Here is a 23,097-nt window from a genome sequence, read left to right on the forward strand (position 1 = left end):
GTACTACAATTAGAGTGGTAGAAAATGAAAAATACCTGGGAGTTTGTTTGTTTGTTATTTGGTTTTTAGGAGCATTAGCAACTAAGGCCATATTGCTTCGGGATATGCGGTGGTCATTCCCTGACCTTTCCGCATCCTCCGTATTTGGTGGTGACGGGCTTGAACCCCGGTCTAATCAAGAAGCGCATGCTACACACTGCTGCTCCTTCCCACCTGGGAGTAATTGTGCAGTCAGATATGAAGTTTTCTGAACAGTGCAGACAGGCTGCTAGAACAAGTCATGGGGTTTTGTCAATGATATACAGGAATTTTGCTAGCAAGAAAAAGGAGGTGATTGTTCCTCTGTATAAGGCAATGGTCAGGCCACACCTTGTGTACTGCATACAGGTCTGGAGGCCTCATTTTAGGAAGGATGTAGATTTGCTTGTGCATGTACAGAGAAGGGCAACAAGATTGGTGAGGGGAATGAAGGGATCCTCTTACCAAGAGAGGCTTAATTTCTGCAAATTGCAGCGGCTGTAGACAAGGAACCTGCGAGGTGATCTGATTGAGGTGTATAAGGCCTTCAATGGATTGAACATGTTGAATTCTAATGGGATTCTTCCACTTGTTCACATTACAAACCTATAGGGGCATAAATTCAAATTGAGGAAAGACAGCTGTAGAATAGATGTGCAGAAATTTACCTGTAGCCAGAGGGTGGTTAATTGCTGGAACAAACTTCCATCTATTGTTGTGGAAGTTAATAGGTTAAATAAATTTAAGTAGGAACTGGACAAAATTTAGAGGAAATGGTTGTGTAATTTTTTTTTTTTTTTTTTTTGTTGATACTACATAAGCTCACACGCTTGCTTTCTTGCATCACATGCCACTATTACTATATCTTTCCATCTGTAGAAGGTGTGAAGCAAAAAATTATGTATGCAGACCCTAACCTTGATTGAAGCATGCAAATTCGCCGAGATGTGGATAAAGCACTCTACTTCTACCAGCATATGTATGAAGATTTAAAGAAAGAGAAAATAGTTCAGTCTACACTGCTAATATATTTCAAAAGACAATAAAGATGTTTTCTTCAGTGTAAGGTTACCTTTAAGAATGATATTTAGAATTTTTTTGTTTATCTTTTTATCCTTTACTGTAATATTTCGTTAATAAACATATAAAAATTTATATTAAAAATTTTTCATTGCCTATTTCCATCGAGCTGGAACCAATCATCATATTTTACACGTAATTATAACTTCGAATAGTGCAAATTTGAATAATGCGACCACTTAATGGGATTCATTGTCCACACTAATTGCGACATAGCTGTACAAAAATTTTGCCTATAATGTTTACATTTTCAACTGGTTTGCATGCTTCAGAAAAATCAGCTCAGTGAGAGCATCAAGCTTCTAATGAAAGACTACACTCAATAATCTTGATCTGAACCTATTCAAGGAAACAAATTATTTCACGACCAGGTTCTTTTTCTGATCACTTTTCCCACTCTATTTTCAGTTATTACATAGCTAAAAATAGACCAGATAAAGAATCCTTGAGCGGATAAAAAAAAAGAACTTATATCAAGTGATCCGCTCAAGGATAAAGAATCCTTGAGCGGATAAAAAAAAAGAACTTATATCAAGTGATCCAAGACGGTCTTTTTTTTTTTTTTTTTTTCCATCTGGACATCAAGAATGATCTATGGACAACAATACAGCAAGGATAACTAGTAGTATAAACATTATGTGCAATGAAAGTAATAAACTTCAGAACTTATCATGTGAAGACAGTTGAAGACTGTTCTCCACTTATTTAATAGGAATATGATTTACTATGCTTTGCACCAAGTTGTGTTTAATTTTAAGTTCACTTAATATAATTTTGAGTGATTGTGGCTCAAAAATTGCATATGCACAATTTTAATGTTATTTAAAATGTATAGATCAAGAAATAATCACAATGCAAGAAAAATTTATAATTTTATAATTATAAAATTATAATTCAAATTATAATTCATTGTATTATTAGAAAATATTTTTTTTCCAAAATGATCATTGTGCTTATAAATAATAATATAGCTTCCATTATTATTTCCACTTCCTTTTGTGAGGACAACAAAAATCTGTAATTACAAATTTTTAGGCCTCTTCATACGTTTTGGCTTAACCTCATGTTTAAATCTGCTCATGCTTCCTATGGTCAGTGTGGTTCACTCAATGACCGTTGTAGACAGAAGAATCCTGAACAATCTTAATCCCAAGAAAGCACCAGGTCCTGATAGCACTGCTTCACTTGTTCTCAAAACCTGTGCTTTGAGCTTGTTCTGCTGTTTTACAATTTCTTATTCCTCTAGCGTTTCCCATTCTGCACACAAATTTGCTAATATACAGTCAGTTCCTAAAAGGGCAACAAATTCCTCCCTTCCAATTAACATTCCAATGCAGTTTCTCTTAAAATTTATAAGACTTTCAATTATGTTTGTCATAAAGCTCCCACCTCATTCACTTCCACTGTTTTTTGAAGTTGGACATTTAGTTTTCTCCCTGACTTCTCATGAGTTTATGTTAAATAGCTCTTTGTCTTCTAACTTCTCCACTAATGTTGGTGTGCCCAAGGTTCAGATCTATCTCCTGCTCTTTTTCTCTTGTATTTTAATTATCTTCTTTCACTAACTGGAAATCCTATCAATACTTTTTATGATGATTTCACACCGCATTCCCCCTCCAACCTAGTTGAGAAAATAAACTGCATCAACTTCTGGAATATCCACCATAAATTCCTTAAATGATATCTCATAATTCTCAAATGGGAAACAAAGAAAACTTAGTTTCAGTACTAAAACTCAGTCCTCTCTCTCTCTCTCACTCTGCAGTGATACCTGAATTTGACCATACTAACTGGATTTGACCAAAACCCCATTATAGAGGTATAATTTTGCTATAAAGGTTAAATAAAAAGTAACTGGCTTTGAAAGACAAGTTTCAGTGGAAAATTTCAGTAGAGAATTTCATTATAGGGATGTTTGTTATAGTTTGTTTATAATATAGTAGAACTTCAATTATCCGTCACGGTATGGGACTGAGACCATGATGGATAATCAAATAGAATATGTAAATTAAAAACATTATACAGGCAACCCCGTATAACACGGCACTTCTACAACACAATTTCTAACACGATTGATAAATTGCAGCAATCCTCGCACAACACGGTACTTCTACAACAAGGCTTCGCTCTAACATGGTTTGAGAATTACTGGAAATCTCGCATAACACGATATTTTTGAGCATTTGTGCTCGGAAAACTCTGCTATTATGTTGTATGTAATTTCAATGTTTCCATTCCTTTTTGTGAATCCCCAATGTTGACTCGCTAGTTGTTATCACCTTCGTGATATTTTTCTAAAGCACATTTCTGGAGGGAGGTCACTACCATAAAACAATAAAAACAATTTGCAGTTTCCGGTTTATTGGTCTTTTCTGTTTGTGTAATCAATTATAAACGGGTAGTAAACTCAATCTTCTTGCATTTGTTTTAGTACCGATAGCTAGAATTCTCTGGGTTTTCAGGCTATTATGGTGAAATGTGTTTCCCCTTCCATGAAAAATTCAATCATATAAAAAATAAATAAATTTACAGAAACTCATTACTCCATATTGTGTTTGTTGCAACTTGTGCATGCCATGTCCTTTGTTATTAATTGCTTATCATTTTTACTGTTTTAAATTTTCCAACCAAAAAAAAAAAAGAAAAAGTCAGTGAACAGAATTATCAATTAATATGTACATATTACAGTACGTATTAATTTTTTTTTTTTTTTTTAATGTAAACCCCAAACACAAGAGGTGTTAGAACCTATAGCACTTAGTATCGTGCTTGGGTTGGAGGTTGAGAAGATGAAAGTAGATATTTGTTGACATTAGAGACTTGAACTTCTGTAGACTGTAATTTTCAGGAAATATGTATGAAGGAAGGTGGTTCCAGAAAACGGCAGTTGAATGAATAAACAAGGAAGATGAAAAGTTGGTTCTGTGAGTTTGAAGTTGGACAGTAAATGGATGTTGGCTGGTGGCGGCACGTGTTCGGACTGTTTTGAAAGAGAGAACGGGAATTATAGAAGCCAATTCAGAAGAACAGTGCCCATTGAAGTATCTGTAGAAGAGGCATGCAGCAGAAACAGTACGTCTATGAGACAGCGAGTGGAAAGACTCTGTTAGAGATGAATCATTAATTCACCTAATTGCCCTCTTCTGAATGGAATCAAGAAGCCTGAGAGAGGTTTTGGGGGGACCACCACCCCAGATGTGGGAACAGTATTCCAAGACAAGAATGAGTTGTAGAAGAATTGAAATCAACTAAGTTGTCTTTGTCCCACTGGAGAATTACATCAAGATCGGTATTTAAGGAATTGGTGGCGGATATTCAAGAGTTGAGGCTGATTGAGCAGGGCAAGGTTTTTCAAAATGGAAAGTGGAATGCAATGTGCTATCATTGGCAAAACTATGGATAGGAGTCAATGGAAGAAGGTCATTAATATACAAGAGGGAAAAGAGTGGTGGAAAGAACTGAACCTTGGGAGACACCAGCATTAGTGGAGAAGTTAGAACACAGAGAGCCATCTACCATCACCCTCAGTGAGCGATCAGAGAGAAAACTGGATAACCAATTACAAAAAACAGTTAGCAAACCATAAGATGGAAGCTTGTTTAGAAAACCTTTATGCCAAACACGATCAAAAGCCTTTGAGATGTCAAGAGCAACTACTTGTGTTTCACCGAACCTTTCCATTGAATTAGTCCATAAATGGGTAACATAAGCCAGAACGACACTGACAGAATCCATACTGGCGATCGTTGATCACACGGAAGGTTTCTAGGTAGTTTAAGAGTTGGCAGTTAATTGATTTCTCCATTACTTTAGAAAGAGTAGAAGTAATTGCGATGAGACGATAATTGGATGGGAGGGATTTGTCACCCTTTTTTAGGAACTGGCTGGATGTGGGCAAATTTCCAAGCAGAAGGAAAAACACCTTTGGAATAAGAAAGTGAAAAAAGGCGGCAAAGAATAGGAGTAAGTTCAGGAACACAGGTTTTGAGAACAAGTGGAGAAATACCATCGGGACCTGTAGCTTTCTTAGCATCAAGATTTGGCTAGCAGGTCAGCTTTATCCTTGGCTGAAGTGACAACAGAACCATCTGGTTTGGACAGAGATGGACAAAAGTTGCGGCCAATAGCTTTGGCAAGGGACCAGAATGCTCGGCTACCATTAGGGCAAGAAGCAAGTTTTCTACTCTTAGCCTGTTCAAACTCTAGTTTGGACTGATTAATAACTGCTTTACAATTGTTGCGAGCTTTGGTGTAGGCAGAAAATGAAACTGAAGAATTAGAAACAAGCCAATTACGATATGCAACATTCTTTTCTTGAACAGCCTTAGCACATTTATTGGAAAACCAAAGTTTAGATTAAGGAGGAGATTTTAAAGTGGAGTGTGGGATAAAGGATTCCATTCCTGCAAGAATAATTTCGCTGACAAGATCTGAGCAAATGTTGACACCAGAAGTTCTGAAACAGTAATCCGACCAAGGAAAAGAAATCTTGCAGGTCATCCCATTTTGCATTCTTGTAATGCCAAACAACACAAGGTTGGGAATCACCATGAGATAAAGGCTCCATTGGAGAAGAGACAGAGTCTGAAGTGCCTAAGGTTAAGGTACTTCAGATCACAAAAATTAAGCTGGTATGTAAGCGTAAATTTATTTTTATTTTGCTAACTGAAAAATATTCTTCGATTATCATTATAGAGGCATATGACACAAAAAAGCAAGCTTATGCAGCATCAGCCAAAGAAAAAAAAAAAACACTCCCATTTCATCCCTCCATTCAATCCAAGCCTGTCGAGCTTAGCCTAAATTTATTTAGGCTATTAGCTTCCACAACAAAAGATAAAGGCCTGTTCCACCAATCAATACCCGCTGGCTAAAAGCAAATTTCCACACATCTATTCTACAACTTTCTTTCCTCAATTTGAAACTATGTCCCCCTCGGGTTCTTAGTCTAAGCAAGAGGAAGAATCCCATCAGCATTCAGCTTGCTCAACCCAACCCATAAAAGGCCCTATACACCTCAATCAGATTACATTGCCAAGTGCCTAGTCTCCAGGAGCTGCAATGTGCAGAAATTAAGCCTTTCTTGGTAAGAGCATACCCTTTGTTCCCCTCACTAATCTTGTTGCCTTTATTTGTACTCATTCCAGCAACTTGACATCCTTCCTAAAATGAGGCCTCCAGACCTGTACACAATACTCTATGTGTGGCCTGACCATTGCCTTGTATAATGGGATTATCACCTCCCTGTCCCTGCTAGCAAAATTCCTATACAGTAATACCCCGACTTACGCTACCCCGACTTACGCGAACTCGGAGTTACGCGGTTCTTGATTTTTTCGTTTGGCAACGCTGCCGCCCACTATCTTCAAGGTCGTTTTTCATATGTTATCGATATACGGTGTGACGGCGGAGAATGAGAGCGAAAGATGAACAAAATTCAACTTTGCTGCTTTTATGTTTTTTATATCAGTGAAGGGGAAACACATTTCACCATAATAACGTAAAAACCAACACAATTCCAGCTATCGGTATAATCGCAAATGCAATTAGATCGAGTTTACTACTAGTTTATAATAGATTTCACTAGCAGAAACGCAACTGGATTTTTATTGTTTTATGGTAGTAACCCCTAGAAATGTGAGGTGTTAATAGTGTATCTCTGCCTTTATGGTGTTGTTTATTCAGTTTCTACATGCGCGCAGCTTTGTTTATGCGTATCAAGCGTGCCTCCTCGTTTTGTAATTGTGCTTTATTCCCTAAAAATGAGTAAAATACTTAATTAAAAGGTGTGAAAAGGAAGCGTCCTGGTGAAGACTGCAAATTCAGAGAGAAAAAGAAAAGCAATTATCGATAAACAGAGGCGGACTTGGTCAAAAATTCTTACCCGGGAAAATTTATAGTGGCCTCATAATTTGGTTTATGGCCAAAATCACACTGGCCCACCGGGGTTTCCCCGGTAAGGCTTATGGCCAGTCCGCCTCTGTCGATAGAGAAAAAATATGAAATTGTGAAACGCTTTGAGCGAAATGAAAGACCATGTGATATTGCACGTGCTACAGGCCTAAATGAAGCAACGGTGAAAAGCGCATGACAATTGCAAACTTGACAGGTTGAAAATTGAAAAGGGCTCAAATTGTAAAGGGCTTAAATATTTTAGAAAACATAGACTCCAACGAAGAACACGTTATAGCTACAAAGCAAGAAATAAAAAAATTATTAGCTTGCTACGAAGAAATTCTGTGTGAAAAAAAGAAGGCGCTGTGTCGTCAGACGAATTTGTTAGATTTTATGAAGCCATCGACATCGAAATAACTTTTTTACGTAAGTCATTTGTTTTTTTTAATACATATTTTGTATTAATATGTATAAAGAAATGCAATTTTATTAATATTTTTCTTCTAAACTAGTGTTTTTGTTAGTCCTTGGTCCCAATTAAGCAAAATTTATATGTATTTATATGCAAAGTTGTACCCCGACTTACGCGAATTCGACTTACACGATTTTCGTCGGACCCACCTATCGCGTAACTTCGGGGTATTACTGTATATTATTGACAAGACTCCATGACCTGCTCTGGCAGTCAGTCTGCATTGTCCAGCGAACTTCATATTTGACTGCACAATTACACCTAGGGCTTTTTCACTTTCCACTTCCCTGAGTGTAGTACTACACAGTTGGTACGTTTCTCTTCGGTTATTGCTACCCATATCCGGTACTTTGGATTTGTCAATGTAAAACTTCAGTTGCCACTTCTCAGCCATTTTCCCAACTTATCTAGATCCAGTCAGAGTAGCATACTGTCTTCACTGTCGTGAACAACCCTGCCAATATCGTCTGCAAACTTGGACATTAAACCTAATATACCTTCATCAATATCATTGATAAATATACAAAACAACAATGAGCCCAACACTGAACCCTGGTGAACTCCAGTAATAACATTTGTCCACAAAGAGCAGTATCCATTGATTACCACTCTCTGTTGTCTCCCACTCGATCATCCCTTTATCCATTGTAGCAACTTACCCTTAATGCCATTACCTCTCCAATTTGTACAGCAGTCTTCCATGTGCAACAGAATCAAAAGCTTTCCTGAAATCCAATTACATGATATCAAAATTATTTTTAGCATTCAGTTCCTTTGTGACCACATCATAGTATCCAATTAAACTGGTCAGACCAGACCGATTGACTGACCTTTAAAAAACCCATGCTGTGTCTTAACTATTACTGCAGTCTTGTCTACATGATCCTGCATTGCTTCTTTAACCAGTGCAGTGATTCCATTATTTTTCCTGGAACACAAGTTAAACTGACAGGTCTGTAGTTACTTGTGTCACCTAGGTTGAATAAATTTAAGGAGGAACTAGACGGGCATTTGGAGGGAATGGTGTGATTTTTTTTTTTTTTTTTTTTTGGCTGATGCTGCATAAGCTCATACACTTGCTTTCTTGCATCACATGCCACTACTACTACCATTTGAACTTCTTTTGTGAATTTGTGATATATTTGCACACCTCCAGCCATTGGGGACCTCCCCTGAGTCCAAGGAATCTCTCATAATTATGGCTAAAGATTTGCTTACCTCCTTTGCTGCCTCTAATATAACTGGATAGATCCCGTCCACCCTAGGTGCCTAACTTATGTTTGACTTCAACAATTTCTCCTCCACTTTGCTCTCAGTTATTACAAAATCACTTAGCTCCCTGTTAGCATTTGATAAACTTCTGGCACGCCCCTCATTGAATAACTCCTCATGTGTGAATTTGATACAATTTGATAACCTTCTGCCATTTTCAAACCTTAATAACTCCTCATGTGTGAATGTAGATGCAAAATACTCATTCAGTTTATCAGCTACCTGAGAATAATCATCAATAGTCAGCCCATCTATGTTAAGTGGCCAACCTGATTCATTCCTTTTCTTCTAGAGTTTACATGAGAAAAGAACTCTGCTGTTTTTCTTTGCATCCTTTGCCAAAGATTTCTCGTAATCTGTCTTCACCTGACTAACCTCCTTTGTGATTTGATTACAGACTAGTTTATACCTTGAGGTATATGTTGAGGTAAATGTTTATACATTTGATTACAGACTAGTTTATACCTTTAGTCCTTGAGGTTGTCACAGACATTCTCTCAGATATGCCAGACAAGCTGTTCTTGCCATCTGGGAGTCTAAAACGCTGATGGAACTGATATTCGGGTGACACTCAAGTCAAAGTGGACCCAATTTCGGCGAAGTCAGGACGGTCTATGACAGCCAAATCCTCTGCTTGCACCTTCACGATGGTGGGACAGTTAGTGATCCTGGGTATAACCTTAATGCACAAGTACATGGTGGGTGACCACCCAGGTGTGAACCAACGTAAGCAGGGGTCGAGGTGTGGCACCCACACCACATGGAGGAACGCCGCCCCTCTATGTTACCAGGCAGTACTAGGTGGTAGATGACTCTCATCAACCGGTGAAATACCACCACTTTGCTTATTGGAGGCTTGAAGTGGTGGAACCCATGTTTAGTCTCTAGAGCTAAGTTCCGGCCAACCCTTCCCTATCTCTTCCAACATGCAGTATGATTGATGATTTTTGAGGTTATGATGAATGTCGTGGCGAGATCCAATATTCCTTACATTTCGAGGGTACAGCTCTAAAACGGTGTTCGCAGGCCGGCCGCTAGTTAGTACACCGGACTGAACCTATTGGTAACTCTCTAGGAAGCTTCCGGATCAGCTAGTGTATAATCTTGCTACCTCTACTCTGCCAGATAGTGACTGGAGGGAGTCCGAGTAGTGTGTATGCGGGGAGCATTGTCGAGGCCACGTTATGTCAAGGATCTGGGTATATTCTTACCACATGTACGCCATATCCAAAAATTTCATTACTTCATACAGCATGTCCCACCCACTTCTTCTTACTATTGAATACACCATGAATTGTCAAAATAATAGAGCAAGCTTATCTGCGAAAAGATCTAAACCTCCCAAGGACTTCCTAATTAATTTCACAAATATACGTGGTCTCAATTCTAATCTCAACGATGTCCATTTCCACTTGCAGTCTTCCAAACCCCATGTACTTTTTCTGACTGAATCTCAGTTATCAGTTGATTCAACTACTGCTCATCTCAGATGTCCAAATTATTTGCTGTATGATTCCTTTCGCCTCGAAGGTGGTACTTGTGCATATGTCCGTTCTGATATTCCCTGTCAGAGACTTGGCAATTTGGAATCTCCTCGCTTTGATCTTCTCTGGCTTAAAATCTCTCTACCTCATTGTGTAAAATTCATCTGTTGTCTCTACCGTTCTCCCAACTCCACTAATCACTTGGAGCTCTTTGACTTCCTCTCTTTGCAACTTGACTTTCTCCAGTCCAACTTTCCTAACAGTGAGGTAATTTTCCTTGGTGATTTTAACGTTCACAACTCCAGCTGGCTTCCGTTTTCTAGTCACACCGACCCAGCAGGTCGAGATGCTGAGGCTTTTGCAATTACTAATGACCTAGCACAGATTGTTCATTTACCTACAAGAATACCGGACAATCCTAATCATACAGCCAATACGCTTGATCTTTTTCTCACAAACAACCCTTCTAAGTACAAGGTTGAAGTGAGAGGTTCTTTAGGCACTTCAGATCACAACTTGGTGATTGTCTCTTCTCCAATGGAACCTTTATCTCATGGCTATTCCCAACCTCGTATTGTTTGGCATTACAAGAATGCAAAATGGGTGACCTGCGAGACTTCTTTTCTTCTTTTCCTTGGTCTGATTACTGTTTCAAAACTTCTGATGTCAACGTTTGCTCAGATCGTGTCAGTGAAATTATTCTTGCAGGAATGGAATCCTTTATCCCACACTCCACTTTAAAATCTCGTCCTTTATCTAAACCTTGGTTTTCCAATAAATGTGCTAAGGCTGTCCAAGAGAAGAACGTTGCATATCGTAATTGGCTTGTTTCTAATTCTTCAGTTTCATTTTCTGCCTACACCAAAGCTCGCAACAATTGTAAAGCAGTTATTAATCAGTCCAAACTAGAGTTTGAACAGGCTAAGAGTAGAAAACTTGCTTCTTGCCCTAATGGTAGCCGAGCATTCTGGTCTCTTGCCAAAGCTATTGGCCGCAACTTTTGCCCATCTCTGCTTCCACCTCTGTCCAAACCAGATGGTTCTGTTGTCACTTCAGCCAAGGATAAAGCTGACCTGCTAGCATCCCATTTTTCTTCCAGCTCATGTATTAATGAACTTGGTAAAACACCTCCCACCATTCCTAACACGCTCCATTCAATGCCTCCTGTGGGCTTCCGTCAAAAGGATATCAGAAGGATTTTGATGAATCTTGATGCTAAGAAAGCTCCAGGTCCTGATGGTATTTCTCCTAACACAGCCCATGTATTTACTTGTTCTCAAAATCTGTGCTCCTGAACTTACTCCTATTCTTTGCCGCCTTTTTTCACTTTCTTATTCCAAAGGTGTTTTTCCTTCTGCTTGGAAATTTGCTCATATCCAGCCAGTTCCTAAAAAAGGGTGACAAATCCCTCCCATCCAATTATCGTCCCATTGCAATTACTTCTACTCTTTCTAAAGTAATGGAGAAATCAATTAACCGCCAACTCTTAAACTACCTAGAAACCTTCCGTCTGATCAATGATCACCAGTATGGATTCCGTCAGTGTCGATCCACTCGTGATATCCTGGCTTATGTTACCCATTTATGGACTAATTCAATGGAAAGGTTCGGTGAAACACAAGTAGTTGCTCTTGCCATCTCAAAGGCTTTTGATCGTGTTTGGCATAAAGGTCTTCTAAACAAGCTTCCATCTTATGGTTTGCCAACTGTTTTTAGTAATTGGTCAGCCAGTTTTTTCTCTGATCGCTCACTGAGGGTGATGGTAGATGGCTCTCTGTCTTCTAACTTCTCCACTAATGCCGGTGTCCCCCAAGGTTCAGTTCTTTCCCCCACTCTTTTCCTCTTGAATATCAATGACCTTCTTCCATTGACTGGAAATCCTATCCATAGTTTTGCTGATGATAGCTTATTGCATTCAACTTTCCGTTTTGAGAAATCTTGTCCTGCTCAATCAGCTTCAACTTCTCGAAAATCTGCTACCAATTCCTTAAATGCCGATCTTCAGGTAATTCTCCAGTGGGGCAAAGACAACTTCGTTGATTTCAACCCTTCTAAAACTCAGTCTTGTCTTATATCTCACAAAAAGGATTCTTCTGCTCCTATGCTTATCTTTAGTGACACTCCAATTTCTAGGCAAAAGGATATATCTCTTTTGGGGATTACCCTGACTTGCAATCTCTCTTGGCACAAGCACATTACAAATATTGCTTCCTCTGCATCTAAAAAACTTGGTTTTCTCTTTCGCTCTCGGCATTACTTTTCTTCCAAACAGCTGCTCACTCTGTACAAATCGCAAATCCGCCCTGCCATAGAATATTGTTCCCACATTTGGGGTGGTGCCCCCAAAACCTCTCTCAGGCTTCTTGATTCCATTCAGAAGAGGGCAGTTAGGTTAATTAATGACTCATCTCTAACAGAGTCTCTCCACTCGCTTTCTCATAGACGCACTGTTTCTGCTGCATGCCTCTTTTACAGATACTTCCATGGGCACTGTTCTTCTGAATTGGCTTCTATAATTCCCGCTCTCTCTTTCAAAACAGTCCGAACACGTGCTGCCACCAGCCAACATCCATTTACTGTCCAACTTCAAACCCACAGAACCAACTTTTCATCTTCCTCATTTATTCACTCAACTGCCACTTTCTGGAACAACCTTCCTTCATACGTATTTCCTGAAAATTACAATCTACAGAAGTTCAAGTCCAATGTCAACAAATATCTTCTTTCATCTTCCCAACCTCCAACCCAAGCACGGTACTAAGTACTATAGGTTCTAATACCTCTCGTGTTTGGGGTTCACATAAAAAAAAAAAAAAAAAAATTAAATCCCACATCAGTACATTGTGATCACTGTCACCCAGTGGTTCCTTTATCTGCAAATTCTTAATGCATGAATAAAATATCACTGTTGATAATCAGATCAAGAGTATTATTCCCTCTGGTTGCCTCTCGAATATGTTGCTGTAAAAAGCAGTCATCCAATAAATCCGCAAAAGGCTTGCTAGTGTGCAAGTGACCAACCCCACAAGTTCCAGTCAATATCTGGAAAGTTAAAATCTCCCATTATAACACATTCTGATTTACTGGCCCACTATTTCTCTGTATAATTGTTCACTGTACTCATCAGAGTCATTAGGTCTATAATAAACTCCTACACTCATTATTCCTTTCCCAGTGCTTATTTCACAACAAACAGACTCAACACTGCATTGTCCACCAACAATTGGATGCACTTCCTTAGATTTTGTGTTTCTTAACTAACAGCCCAACCCCTCCTCCCTTCCAGTCCTGTCGATCCTTCCTGTACACATTTTCCTATCCAAATTCCAATTCAGCACTGCTTATATCTGTGCGACACCATGTCTCTGGATATCCAAACAATATCTGCCTTTGATGCCTTGACTAGCACTTCAAGCTCATCAAATTTATTAACTATACTCCTAACACTGGTGTACATGCAAGTATACATGCACCTGTTCTTACTCTTAGTTAACCTAACACAGCCCATGTATTTACTTGTTCCACTATGATTCCCAGCAGTCCTGAAAATCTCCATTACCTTACTTTCCAGACTGCTGCTCATTAAAATAGAAGCTGTGCAAGAATCACTTTTGCCTCGGCCTGTGGTCACTGTTAACCTTTTAGTCTGTGTATTCCCTCAAGCTAGCAGTTTTCCGACCAACCTAGCACTGTCTTGATAGCATCAGCAAATATTCTTGCACCCTTTTTATTTAAGTGCACCCCATCCCTGTAGAAGCAGTCTCTCCTGTCAACAAGCACAAACAAGGCTGAAAAAAATTCTACCCCTTGAGCTTTGCACAATCTCTCCAGGGCCAAATTGATCGACAAGGCTCTCATCATGTATCCCCTCCTATCGTGTCTGGGCAAAACTGCAGACACTTTCAAATTTAACCCTAACTCGCAACTGTTTTGCAACATTGACTTGTACTTGTTGAGTAAATTTGCAGATCCCTTACTCTTAATGTTATTAGTTCCAACGTGTACAACAACATCACCTTCTGTGCCCTTAAAAGATGATATCTGCTCTACAACATCATCAACTTTTGCCACTGGCAGATATAACCCTTGTCCTGTTTTACCTATCCTTCTTGCATAGTATATTCCCAGCCTCCCTGACAACAGAGTCACCAACAATAACTAGTTCCTTTGGGACCAGTACATTCTGCCTTGGAGATTGCCTCTGTTTTGCCTGATGCACAGGAGTGAGCTCTGTCGTTGAGCTGGGCAGCTAAGAGCTTGATGGGGCCCTCATATTAATTTTTTCGAGGGCATTTAGCCTACACCTCAAGCTCTCATAGATCCCCATCAGAACGCAGAGTTGGCACCTAATTTCTCGACACTCTAGACACCTAGCACACACAAAGCATCCTCCTTGGCTAGATCATGTCCTGTTTTAGAAAGGTCGGTAAACGTTTCACATTTCGCACATTATTTGAGACTGTGATGCATTGGAGAATCGCCCCCTTCGATTCTCCCCCGAGTCACAGCATTCTCGCTAGTCTGTGAACTTTGCTTCGCAGCTCTATTCTCGGTTATTATTTCCATTTAAATACAATTTAATTAACAATGAATTTTAATAAGATTAATATTATTTTTGATTAATTGATAATACTGTAATAAGCTAACAGATTGCTAATACAGTGCTTCGTATTACACTATGAAGTTTTACTTTATACCTTACACTCGAGATTTTTTTTTATCCTAGGTCTTTCCCCATTATTATTATATACTTATATATATATATAAACGAGATATATATATGTTAAGCTATTTCTTATCAACTACAATATGGCGGCTAGTTCAACAATATTGATGCCAACACCGGGAGTTGTAACTTCCTAAAATCACCAGCTAAATTCAAAATAAGAAGCTAATGAATGCTACTAACCTATTTAATATCTCTGTAAAACACAATGTACTATGTTAATTAATGAAGAATATGGTAAAAATTAAAATACTTATTGCTTTACAGCATTCAAAAATCCACCAATTGTTATCTTCCGCAACCCGAGCGTCCTCTAGCATTAGTAGAGGCATATGATGCAAGAAAGCAAGCTTATGCAGCATCAGCCAGAAAAAAAAAAAAAACCTCCCATTTCACCCCTCCATTCGTTCTAAATGCCTGTCCAGCTCAGCCTTAAATTTATTTAGGCTATCAACTTCCACAACAAAAGATGGAAGTCTGTTCCACCAATCAACTACCTGCTGGCTAAAGGCAAATTTCCGCACATCTATTCTACAACTGTCTTTCCTCAATTTGAATCTGTGCCCTCTCAGGTGTTTAATCTGAGCAAGAGGAAGAATCCCATCAGCATTGAGCTTGCTCAACCCATTCAAGGCCTTATACACCTCTATCAGATCACCTCACAGGTGCCTACTCTCCAGGTGCTGCAATTAAAAAGCAATCATTTAAAGCGTAAACTGGTCCACTGCATTTTGTTGGGAAATCCCTGGGTTAGGTTCTGTGGTAGTGAACTTGTGCATGTTTGAGACCATAAAAAATAATTGTGACTTCGAAGAGTGCAGTTCGTGACTTTTAAAGAGAGCAGAAGGTACATAAAATCTATTGGCTGCAGAAGAGATTGTGCTTAGCAGTGATGAAGAGGAAGAAAATTAAATGCACGTACATTATCTGACATATAAGTATCACAGTTTGTAAGGTAAGATGTTTGTTCAGTTATTATTATTACTACAAGTTATTACTACTATAAAAAATTAAGTTTCTGATAGTTATAAAAAAAGGCGTATTTTTGTTAGCTTTTGGAATGTAACCCCTATTTTTGTACTAGTTCTTAGCCCCATATAACACGGTTTTGCATTACACGAGATTTTGTAGGAACCAAACTACCGTGTTATACGAGAGTTATCTGTACATATAATAGACAGGGTCATCTAATTTGTTTATTTTATTATATAATACATAACCTAATGAAATTTAATTAAACTTTAATTATTATTTTTTACTGGCTCATCAAAAATTCATAGTACAGATATCTACATACATACCTATTTTTAATATTTTGACTTACTTTGTCTAGTAATGTCATAAAAAAATTTAAAAGAAATGAATATAACATATATACAACATTGTTCTAATGTCATTAAAGAAATTTAAAAGAAAACATTATTACATAATTAAATTTCTTTTCTAAAAATGTCAGTCAATTTCTTTTGTTGTTTCATTACCCCTTGAGCCTTTTGGGAGGCAGAAATGTTACAAATTTTAAGCAAAAGGAACACTTGCGTAACATCTGCTTCTCGTACCTTGAACCACTCAATGCACTTTGATAACATAGTTTCAGCTTCACTGTGGCTAATTATGTATGTTCATTGTTCCATCAGCTGCAGCTTTCTCTTCGTCTTCAGTTTCAGAATCATCCGAAATTGTCATCACTCTTTACACAATTTTGTCATCATCTAAAATTTTGCATCCGATGTCCATTTTGTCCATATCCAGCCAATCATTTACTTCCTCCATCGAAATATTTTTAAAACCAGGAACATTCAAATGTAACTGCAAAATTTCAGTTTCTTTTGGAATGGTTTCTGTATCAATTGAATATATTTCTGTCCACAACTTATTACAGCTTCTTTGTACTGTTTGAACTGGAACATCAATTCCAGGCATCAGTGACATTGAAAATTGCATCTTTTATAGTGTAACTTTTCCAAAACTCTATCACATCTCATTTATTTTCTGCCAAATTCATTCATTCATTCTGCCAAAGTTCATTCAAAAACAAAACTTGTTTTGTTTTTGAATGAACATTTTGTGATAATGATGTTTCATACTCTCAATCACGCCTTGGTCCATCGGTTGAATGAGAGGTGTTGTGTTTGCTGGCAGAAACTGGCATAATATTTTGCCATTGTTGCTTTTTAAATCACATACGTGTAGGGGATTAGTAGGCATATTGTCCATCAGTAGCATTGCATATTGTGGTATACCTTTTGATGCCAAATGTGATTGTACACATGGTACAAATATTTTATGAAACCAATCATGAAATGTACCTTGGCTCATCCATGTGTTGTTTTGAGGAAAGATTTAACTGGCAAAGCATTTAAATTAATATTTTTATATGATCTAGACTTTTTTGGCTTCCTATAACAATCAAAGGCAATTTATGACTACTGCTGGCATAAGCATATACCATTATAGTGATGCGATCTTTTTTGCATCTGATATCCCAGTGCCATATGTTCAGTCATTGAGGTCAGTGTAGTGCCTTCCAGTTAAGGTCAGTCTCATCGCAGTTGTATATTTGGTCTTTAACCAAACTTTGATCAGCTATTTCCTTCTGTAATTTTTTGCAATAAACAGAAATTGCTGCGCTATCTACACCCTGGATCAACAACTGTTGAATACCATGGTGAATTTGTTCAACCATCCAATGCTAGCCTTGAATGAAGGATCTCTGCCTAGTTTTTTATTGATTTCAATAGCTTTTTCAGTTATTATAATCCCAACAATGGAATTCCTTGGCTATCTTTCTGAACAAACCATTGAAACATTGCAGTATCCAATTGTTCATTTTTAGCAAGCGTCATTGTTTTATGACTTTTAACATTGCTGTCCGGGGTTTCCATTTTCAACACACTTTATTCAAATTTGTCTGCATCATGCTTTATATCATTTACTGTTGTTCTTCCTATTCCATAAACCGATGCTAGACTTACTGTACTTTCACCTTTTCTTAGACGATTGATTATTTAAATTTTTGTATCCCAACGACTCGCTTACATTTCTCTGTCATTTCAATGGGTTTACTAAATAAAAATTATTAAAATATGAAACAAGAGGTTAAAGTACAACCGTATACAGTGAATTGTAAACAAAGACTGAGTGACACATGGCACCAACATTACAATGCATTACGGTGTATTGGGGTTAAGTGATGGTTAACAGAGACTGATGTTAAATAGGGTGAGGGACAATTGAAGTTCTACTGTACAGTTTGTTAAATATATTTTAAAGACCTATATAATAAATTATATAGGGTAGTCCAAAAATAAGGAAATTATTTTGAATAATTATGCTGATGTTAATATGCATCAGTTACTTAAAACATAGTTTATAAACTTTGTTTTTTTATCACTTCAGAATAATCTGAGTGCAGAAAAAGTACCATGAGCCTTAGAATGAAGAAGAGGACTGAAATTATAAAGTGGCATGCTATGAAAATGCTACAGAAGTTGCATGCCAATTCAAGAAGCTTTTCGGACATAAAACACTCACAATAAAGCAAACTGTGAAATATGATGAAGTGGGAATAGTGCATAATCTATCAAAACCTGGTAGACATTGTATCTCAAAGACATCTTCCAATTTCTAACTTTTAAGAGAGGACATGGAAAGAAGGCTGAAAAAAATCTCAAAGAAAGTGAAGTTTGGAATTTAAATATAAGGTTTATCATACCAGGTTGCTACAAATTTTGAATAAGGTTGACTCAGACAGAAGCTTGGAATGTGCTGAATGGTCTTTGGCCATGGGTGTTACAAAACCAGATATTTAAAACAAAACTGATAAAGTCACATTTAAACTAAATGCAACTGTTAATCACCATAAGTGTTTATTACTCTTAACAATCCCCCTGTATTCTTTAATGAAGATTTAAATGCTCTTGGCTTGACAGCCTAGGCTGGAATTTGGACAGGAAGTGTTCTTGGACCTTTTTCTTTAAGGGAACTGTTTCTAGGAGAAAGCTACCACAGAAATTTCCCAGGTTGATGGATTGGGTGGTGAGTCCCAATGAATGGCCGCCATGGGTAACATGGCGGCCATCCATAGCAGATTTAGTACACAATGATTACTTTTTGTGGGGATTTTTAAAGGATATAGTATTTAGTAATAAGCACAGGTCTCTGTTTGGCCTTCAGCAGTCAATAGTTAGAGTGACATATAAACTGTGCCTTACTGTGTCACTCTGTGCCCAACAGACTACAATTTTATAAAGACCAAAATGGTGTCCACATTGAACAGATGTAATTTTTTTTTTAAGTTTATACATGCCCTTTCTATTGTGCTAGCATTAATTAAAATAGCAAAATATATTTCATTACTTATGGATCACCCGTACATATGTTTATTTGATATACATAAATTATGAAATCAACAATCGTATTACATAGATCCCTACTTTAGCATTTACTTCTTGTCCATGATTTCCACAAGCAATAGGAACACTATTTTCATCTAAACTGGAAGGGCCTGCAAATACAATAATTACATAAAAACTTGCTTTCTTGGTATTCTTATACCTTTGAAATTTTAATTCATAAAATTTTACACTTACAAATACTGCAAAATAAAGCATATCAGATTAAAAATTTATAAATTATTTCAGTTACTATTTGTGGAGAATTAAATGGTAAAAAGCAACACTATAAAATATTTCTGATCTCTACATAATTTTAAATCAGTACACACTGTCACTAGTAGTCTGATAATGAATAACTTTCATGGTTGTACAATAGGACACATGACACACTGAAAGGAAGAGAAGTATTTTAATTTATAAAATACTTTTTCAGTTTTCAATAAATATTTTATACATATGAACTTTTTTATAAAAATAAAGTAAAAAGAAAGGGGTAAGGGTTTAATATTTATAATACAAGGCAGAATAACAATAATTTTAGATAATGAAGAATAAAAAAGCAGTTTGAGTAGGCAGCAGTGCTGGCTATATCTGCTCTCATGTTGCCTGCCTTTCAGCTGCGTTCCATAATAGCATTTTACCATTATGGAAAGCAGTTGTCTTATCAATGATAAGAAAATCATTAAAATTACAAGCCTCTGCCTACAACTTAATACCTGTTAACTTTTATAAATCTCTGGAAAGACCCTATACAATCCACTCTTCATTGCATAGGGGTCTTTATAGAGGTTTTGCTACAGGTTCTCTATTATAAATTGGAGAACTTTCTATTTAATATGGTCAAAATAACTCTCAGACAATAATTTGTGCATAATTTCATGAGACTGCCAAGTGGTCCATCTTTCAGTGGTAGAAAGATGGATACAGATCCATCTTTCTACAAGAATGAAGCAAAATATTTATTCCAAATTAATAATAATAACTAATGCAAGTCAGATAGCACAACTGAAAAATTATGTATCCCACTGTGTAAGGCACTAAACCACATTTAAAACTTATGCTTCATTTTTATATTCTTAGAGCTTTAATTCCTGTTTCCTCTGTCATTATTATTAAGGGATTATTATTATTATGAGGGAGAGAAAATACTAATAATATAATAATAATAAGGGGGCATATACTAATAATGACTAGCTTATACATATCACAATGACAGTTTCATATACTTTATAAGTATATTAAGATAACACTTCTTACTAAAGATCGCATAGTGGTTTAATCTACGTTTTAAAGAGTTTTAAGTTACACAGAAGTTTTTCCCATGTTGTCAAAATTTTTCATTGTTTTATTTTCAAATCTTGAAAACGAAACAAACAGTGAAAAACTGGTGAACAAGTCAGAACATTCCAGAGTGTTTAACATATGACTGATTGTATTGTATGACATCAATATGAGTTACAGACTTTGTTAGATATGAAGTAATTTTAAGTTGTTCAATAAATTTACAGCTTCTCCTTATGCATTTCAGGAGTTATTTATAAAGAATAAACAATGTTTACATAATCCTTAAATAATACTGCATTGCTGCATAATGACCATAAATATCCCATATTCAACTTCAAAACAGGAAATGGTTAATTGGAATTTTTTTTACCTAATCCAAATTTCAATTAATTTTAGCTATAATTTTCATGCTAATTATACTTTTCTGATGGTATTATTTTTTTTAGTATACCTTTTAGTCATAATTTCATCATAAAAAATAGTACATCAGTTTATAATTCTGTCACATTAACATGGATTTCACTGTCTTGATGCTCATTTTTGCCCTTCACATATTGACTGTTTCTAATTCAATGTTCTCTGATAAGGAAATCATTAGCCCACATCTTGTGTACTACATAGAGGCCTGAAGGCATCATTTTAAGAAGGATGTGGATCGAATGAGTGCAGAGAGGAGGAAGCAATAAGACTGGTGAGATGAACAAAAGAGTGCTCTTACCAAGAAAGAGCTTCAAGTTCTGCAAGTTGCAACATCTGCAGACTAGGCACCTGCAGCAAGATATGATTAAGGTGTTCAAGGCTCTGAATGGATCGAATAAGCTCAATGATGAGGCAGCCTTTCTCTTGCTCAGACTACAAAAGAGGTGGCATAATTTCAAATGAAAGAACGATAGTTGATTGGTGGAACAAACTTTCATCTGTTTTGGAAGTGGGTAGTTTCAATAAATTCAAGACAGAACTAAACAAACTATTGGATGGGATGAAAAGGTGACTTTGGAAGATTTTTTTTTTTGGTTGATGCTCTATAACTTTGCTTTCTTGCATCATTTACCATTACTGACAATAATACTAATGCAAGGTTACAGCTTATCTAACCCTCCACTCTCCCCTTATGCACTAGCACAAATCTTCACACACATTACTAAAAAAAACACTAGAAAACTGACAGCTTTACTGAGATATGAATATGTAAATGAGGAATGAAACATGTAGGTAATTTTTTACAGGCAGGTGCCTTGTAAAACATGCTCACACAACTTTGACAAAACTGGACTATATTGGGAAAAAAAAAAAATGCCATCACGAACACATATCTCAAGAGAGGAAGCACAAGCTCCAGGCTTCAAGGATAGATCGACTGTTATGTTAGGAGCAAATGCAAGTGACAACTTGAAACTGAAGCCTGTTGTTGTTTATCATGCAGCCAATCAATCCACAGGCATTAAAAGGGATCGTAAGGTCTAACCTGGGTGTTTGCTTTAGGAGTAGCAGAAGAGGGTAGATGACAGGGCAGATCTTCACTGATCTTTTACTAGATGTGTTTTGAAGCTACTGCAAAAATAAAAATTTGGATTTTATGATTTCAATTGTTTTGGACAATGCACTGAGTCACCCTCCAATCCCTGCTGAACTGTCATAAAACATCAAAGTCCTGTTTTTACCCTTAACACAACATCTCTTATGTAGCCACTTGACCAAGGAGTAATTGCTGCTTTTAAGCACTTTTATACAAGATGCACATTTAAAATGTTGATAGCAGCAACAGAGGGCGAAAAGGCACCAACAGTTATGGACACCTGGAAGAGATTCAACATAAAGAATGCAATTTACATATTTGTGGAGGCTTGAAACAAAGTGACAAAAGACTGCTTACATGGTGTTTGGTGGCCTCTTTTACTAGATTTTATTCTTCATTTTAAAGGTTTTGATCCTGTAAAGGTTACCACAGATGAAGAAAATAACAATGGAAGAACTAGATTTAATATTATAAAAATTAAAAAATCAAAAAAGCCCAGGCATAGAAAACTTGAAGGTAGAACTATTTAAATTATGGTAGCATCTTACTAAAAAATGCACCACTAAAATTATTTAACATCATATGGCATAAGCACCAGATACCCAAAGATTTGGAAACAGGAATAGTAATCAATTTACACAAATACACCAAACTAGCTACATGGTATGAGGCAAAAAACTTACTTCCATTAAAAGAAAAGTAATGTATATGAAGTATTCTCAGTGGTCTATTTGCACCTTAGTGCAAATAGGCCACTGAGAATTTTTCCACTGATTTTTTCATAATTTTTCCATTGATATTTCATAAACTGGTAGAAAACATTCAAAAAAGACATTGATACATATTATAATCTGAAGGAGACCAATTTAGAAATTAGATTAAAATTTGATCAGCAAATTGGTTTTGTTTATTTCTCTTATATCTCTATACTTTAAAACATAGTATACACACAT

The 23,097-nt window shown here is 36.8% G+C and overlaps 1 protein-coding gene across 1 annotated transcript in view; it reads right to left on the reverse strand.

Annotated features, from left to right (window-relative positions):
* The window catches only part of LOC150075742 (uncharacterized), a 292,105-nt gene that overhangs the window by 27,530 nt on the left and 241,478 nt on the right, over positions 1-23,097 (reverse strand). The window contains exon 20 of the mRNA XM_090387865.1: positions 19,384-19,454. Coding sequence (XP_090243991.1) covers positions 19,384-19,454 — 71 coding nt within the window. The remainder of the gene's footprint in view (positions 1-19,383; positions 19,455-23,097) is intronic.

Source organism: Mastigoproctus giganteus, chromosome 13 (assembly GCF_048544385.1).
Source record: "Mastigoproctus giganteus isolate SK-2022 chromosome 13, ASM4854438v1, whole genome shotgun sequence".
Lineage (NCBI taxonomy): Eukaryota > Metazoa > Arthropoda > Arachnida > Uropygi > Thelyphonidae > Mastigoproctus > Mastigoproctus giganteus.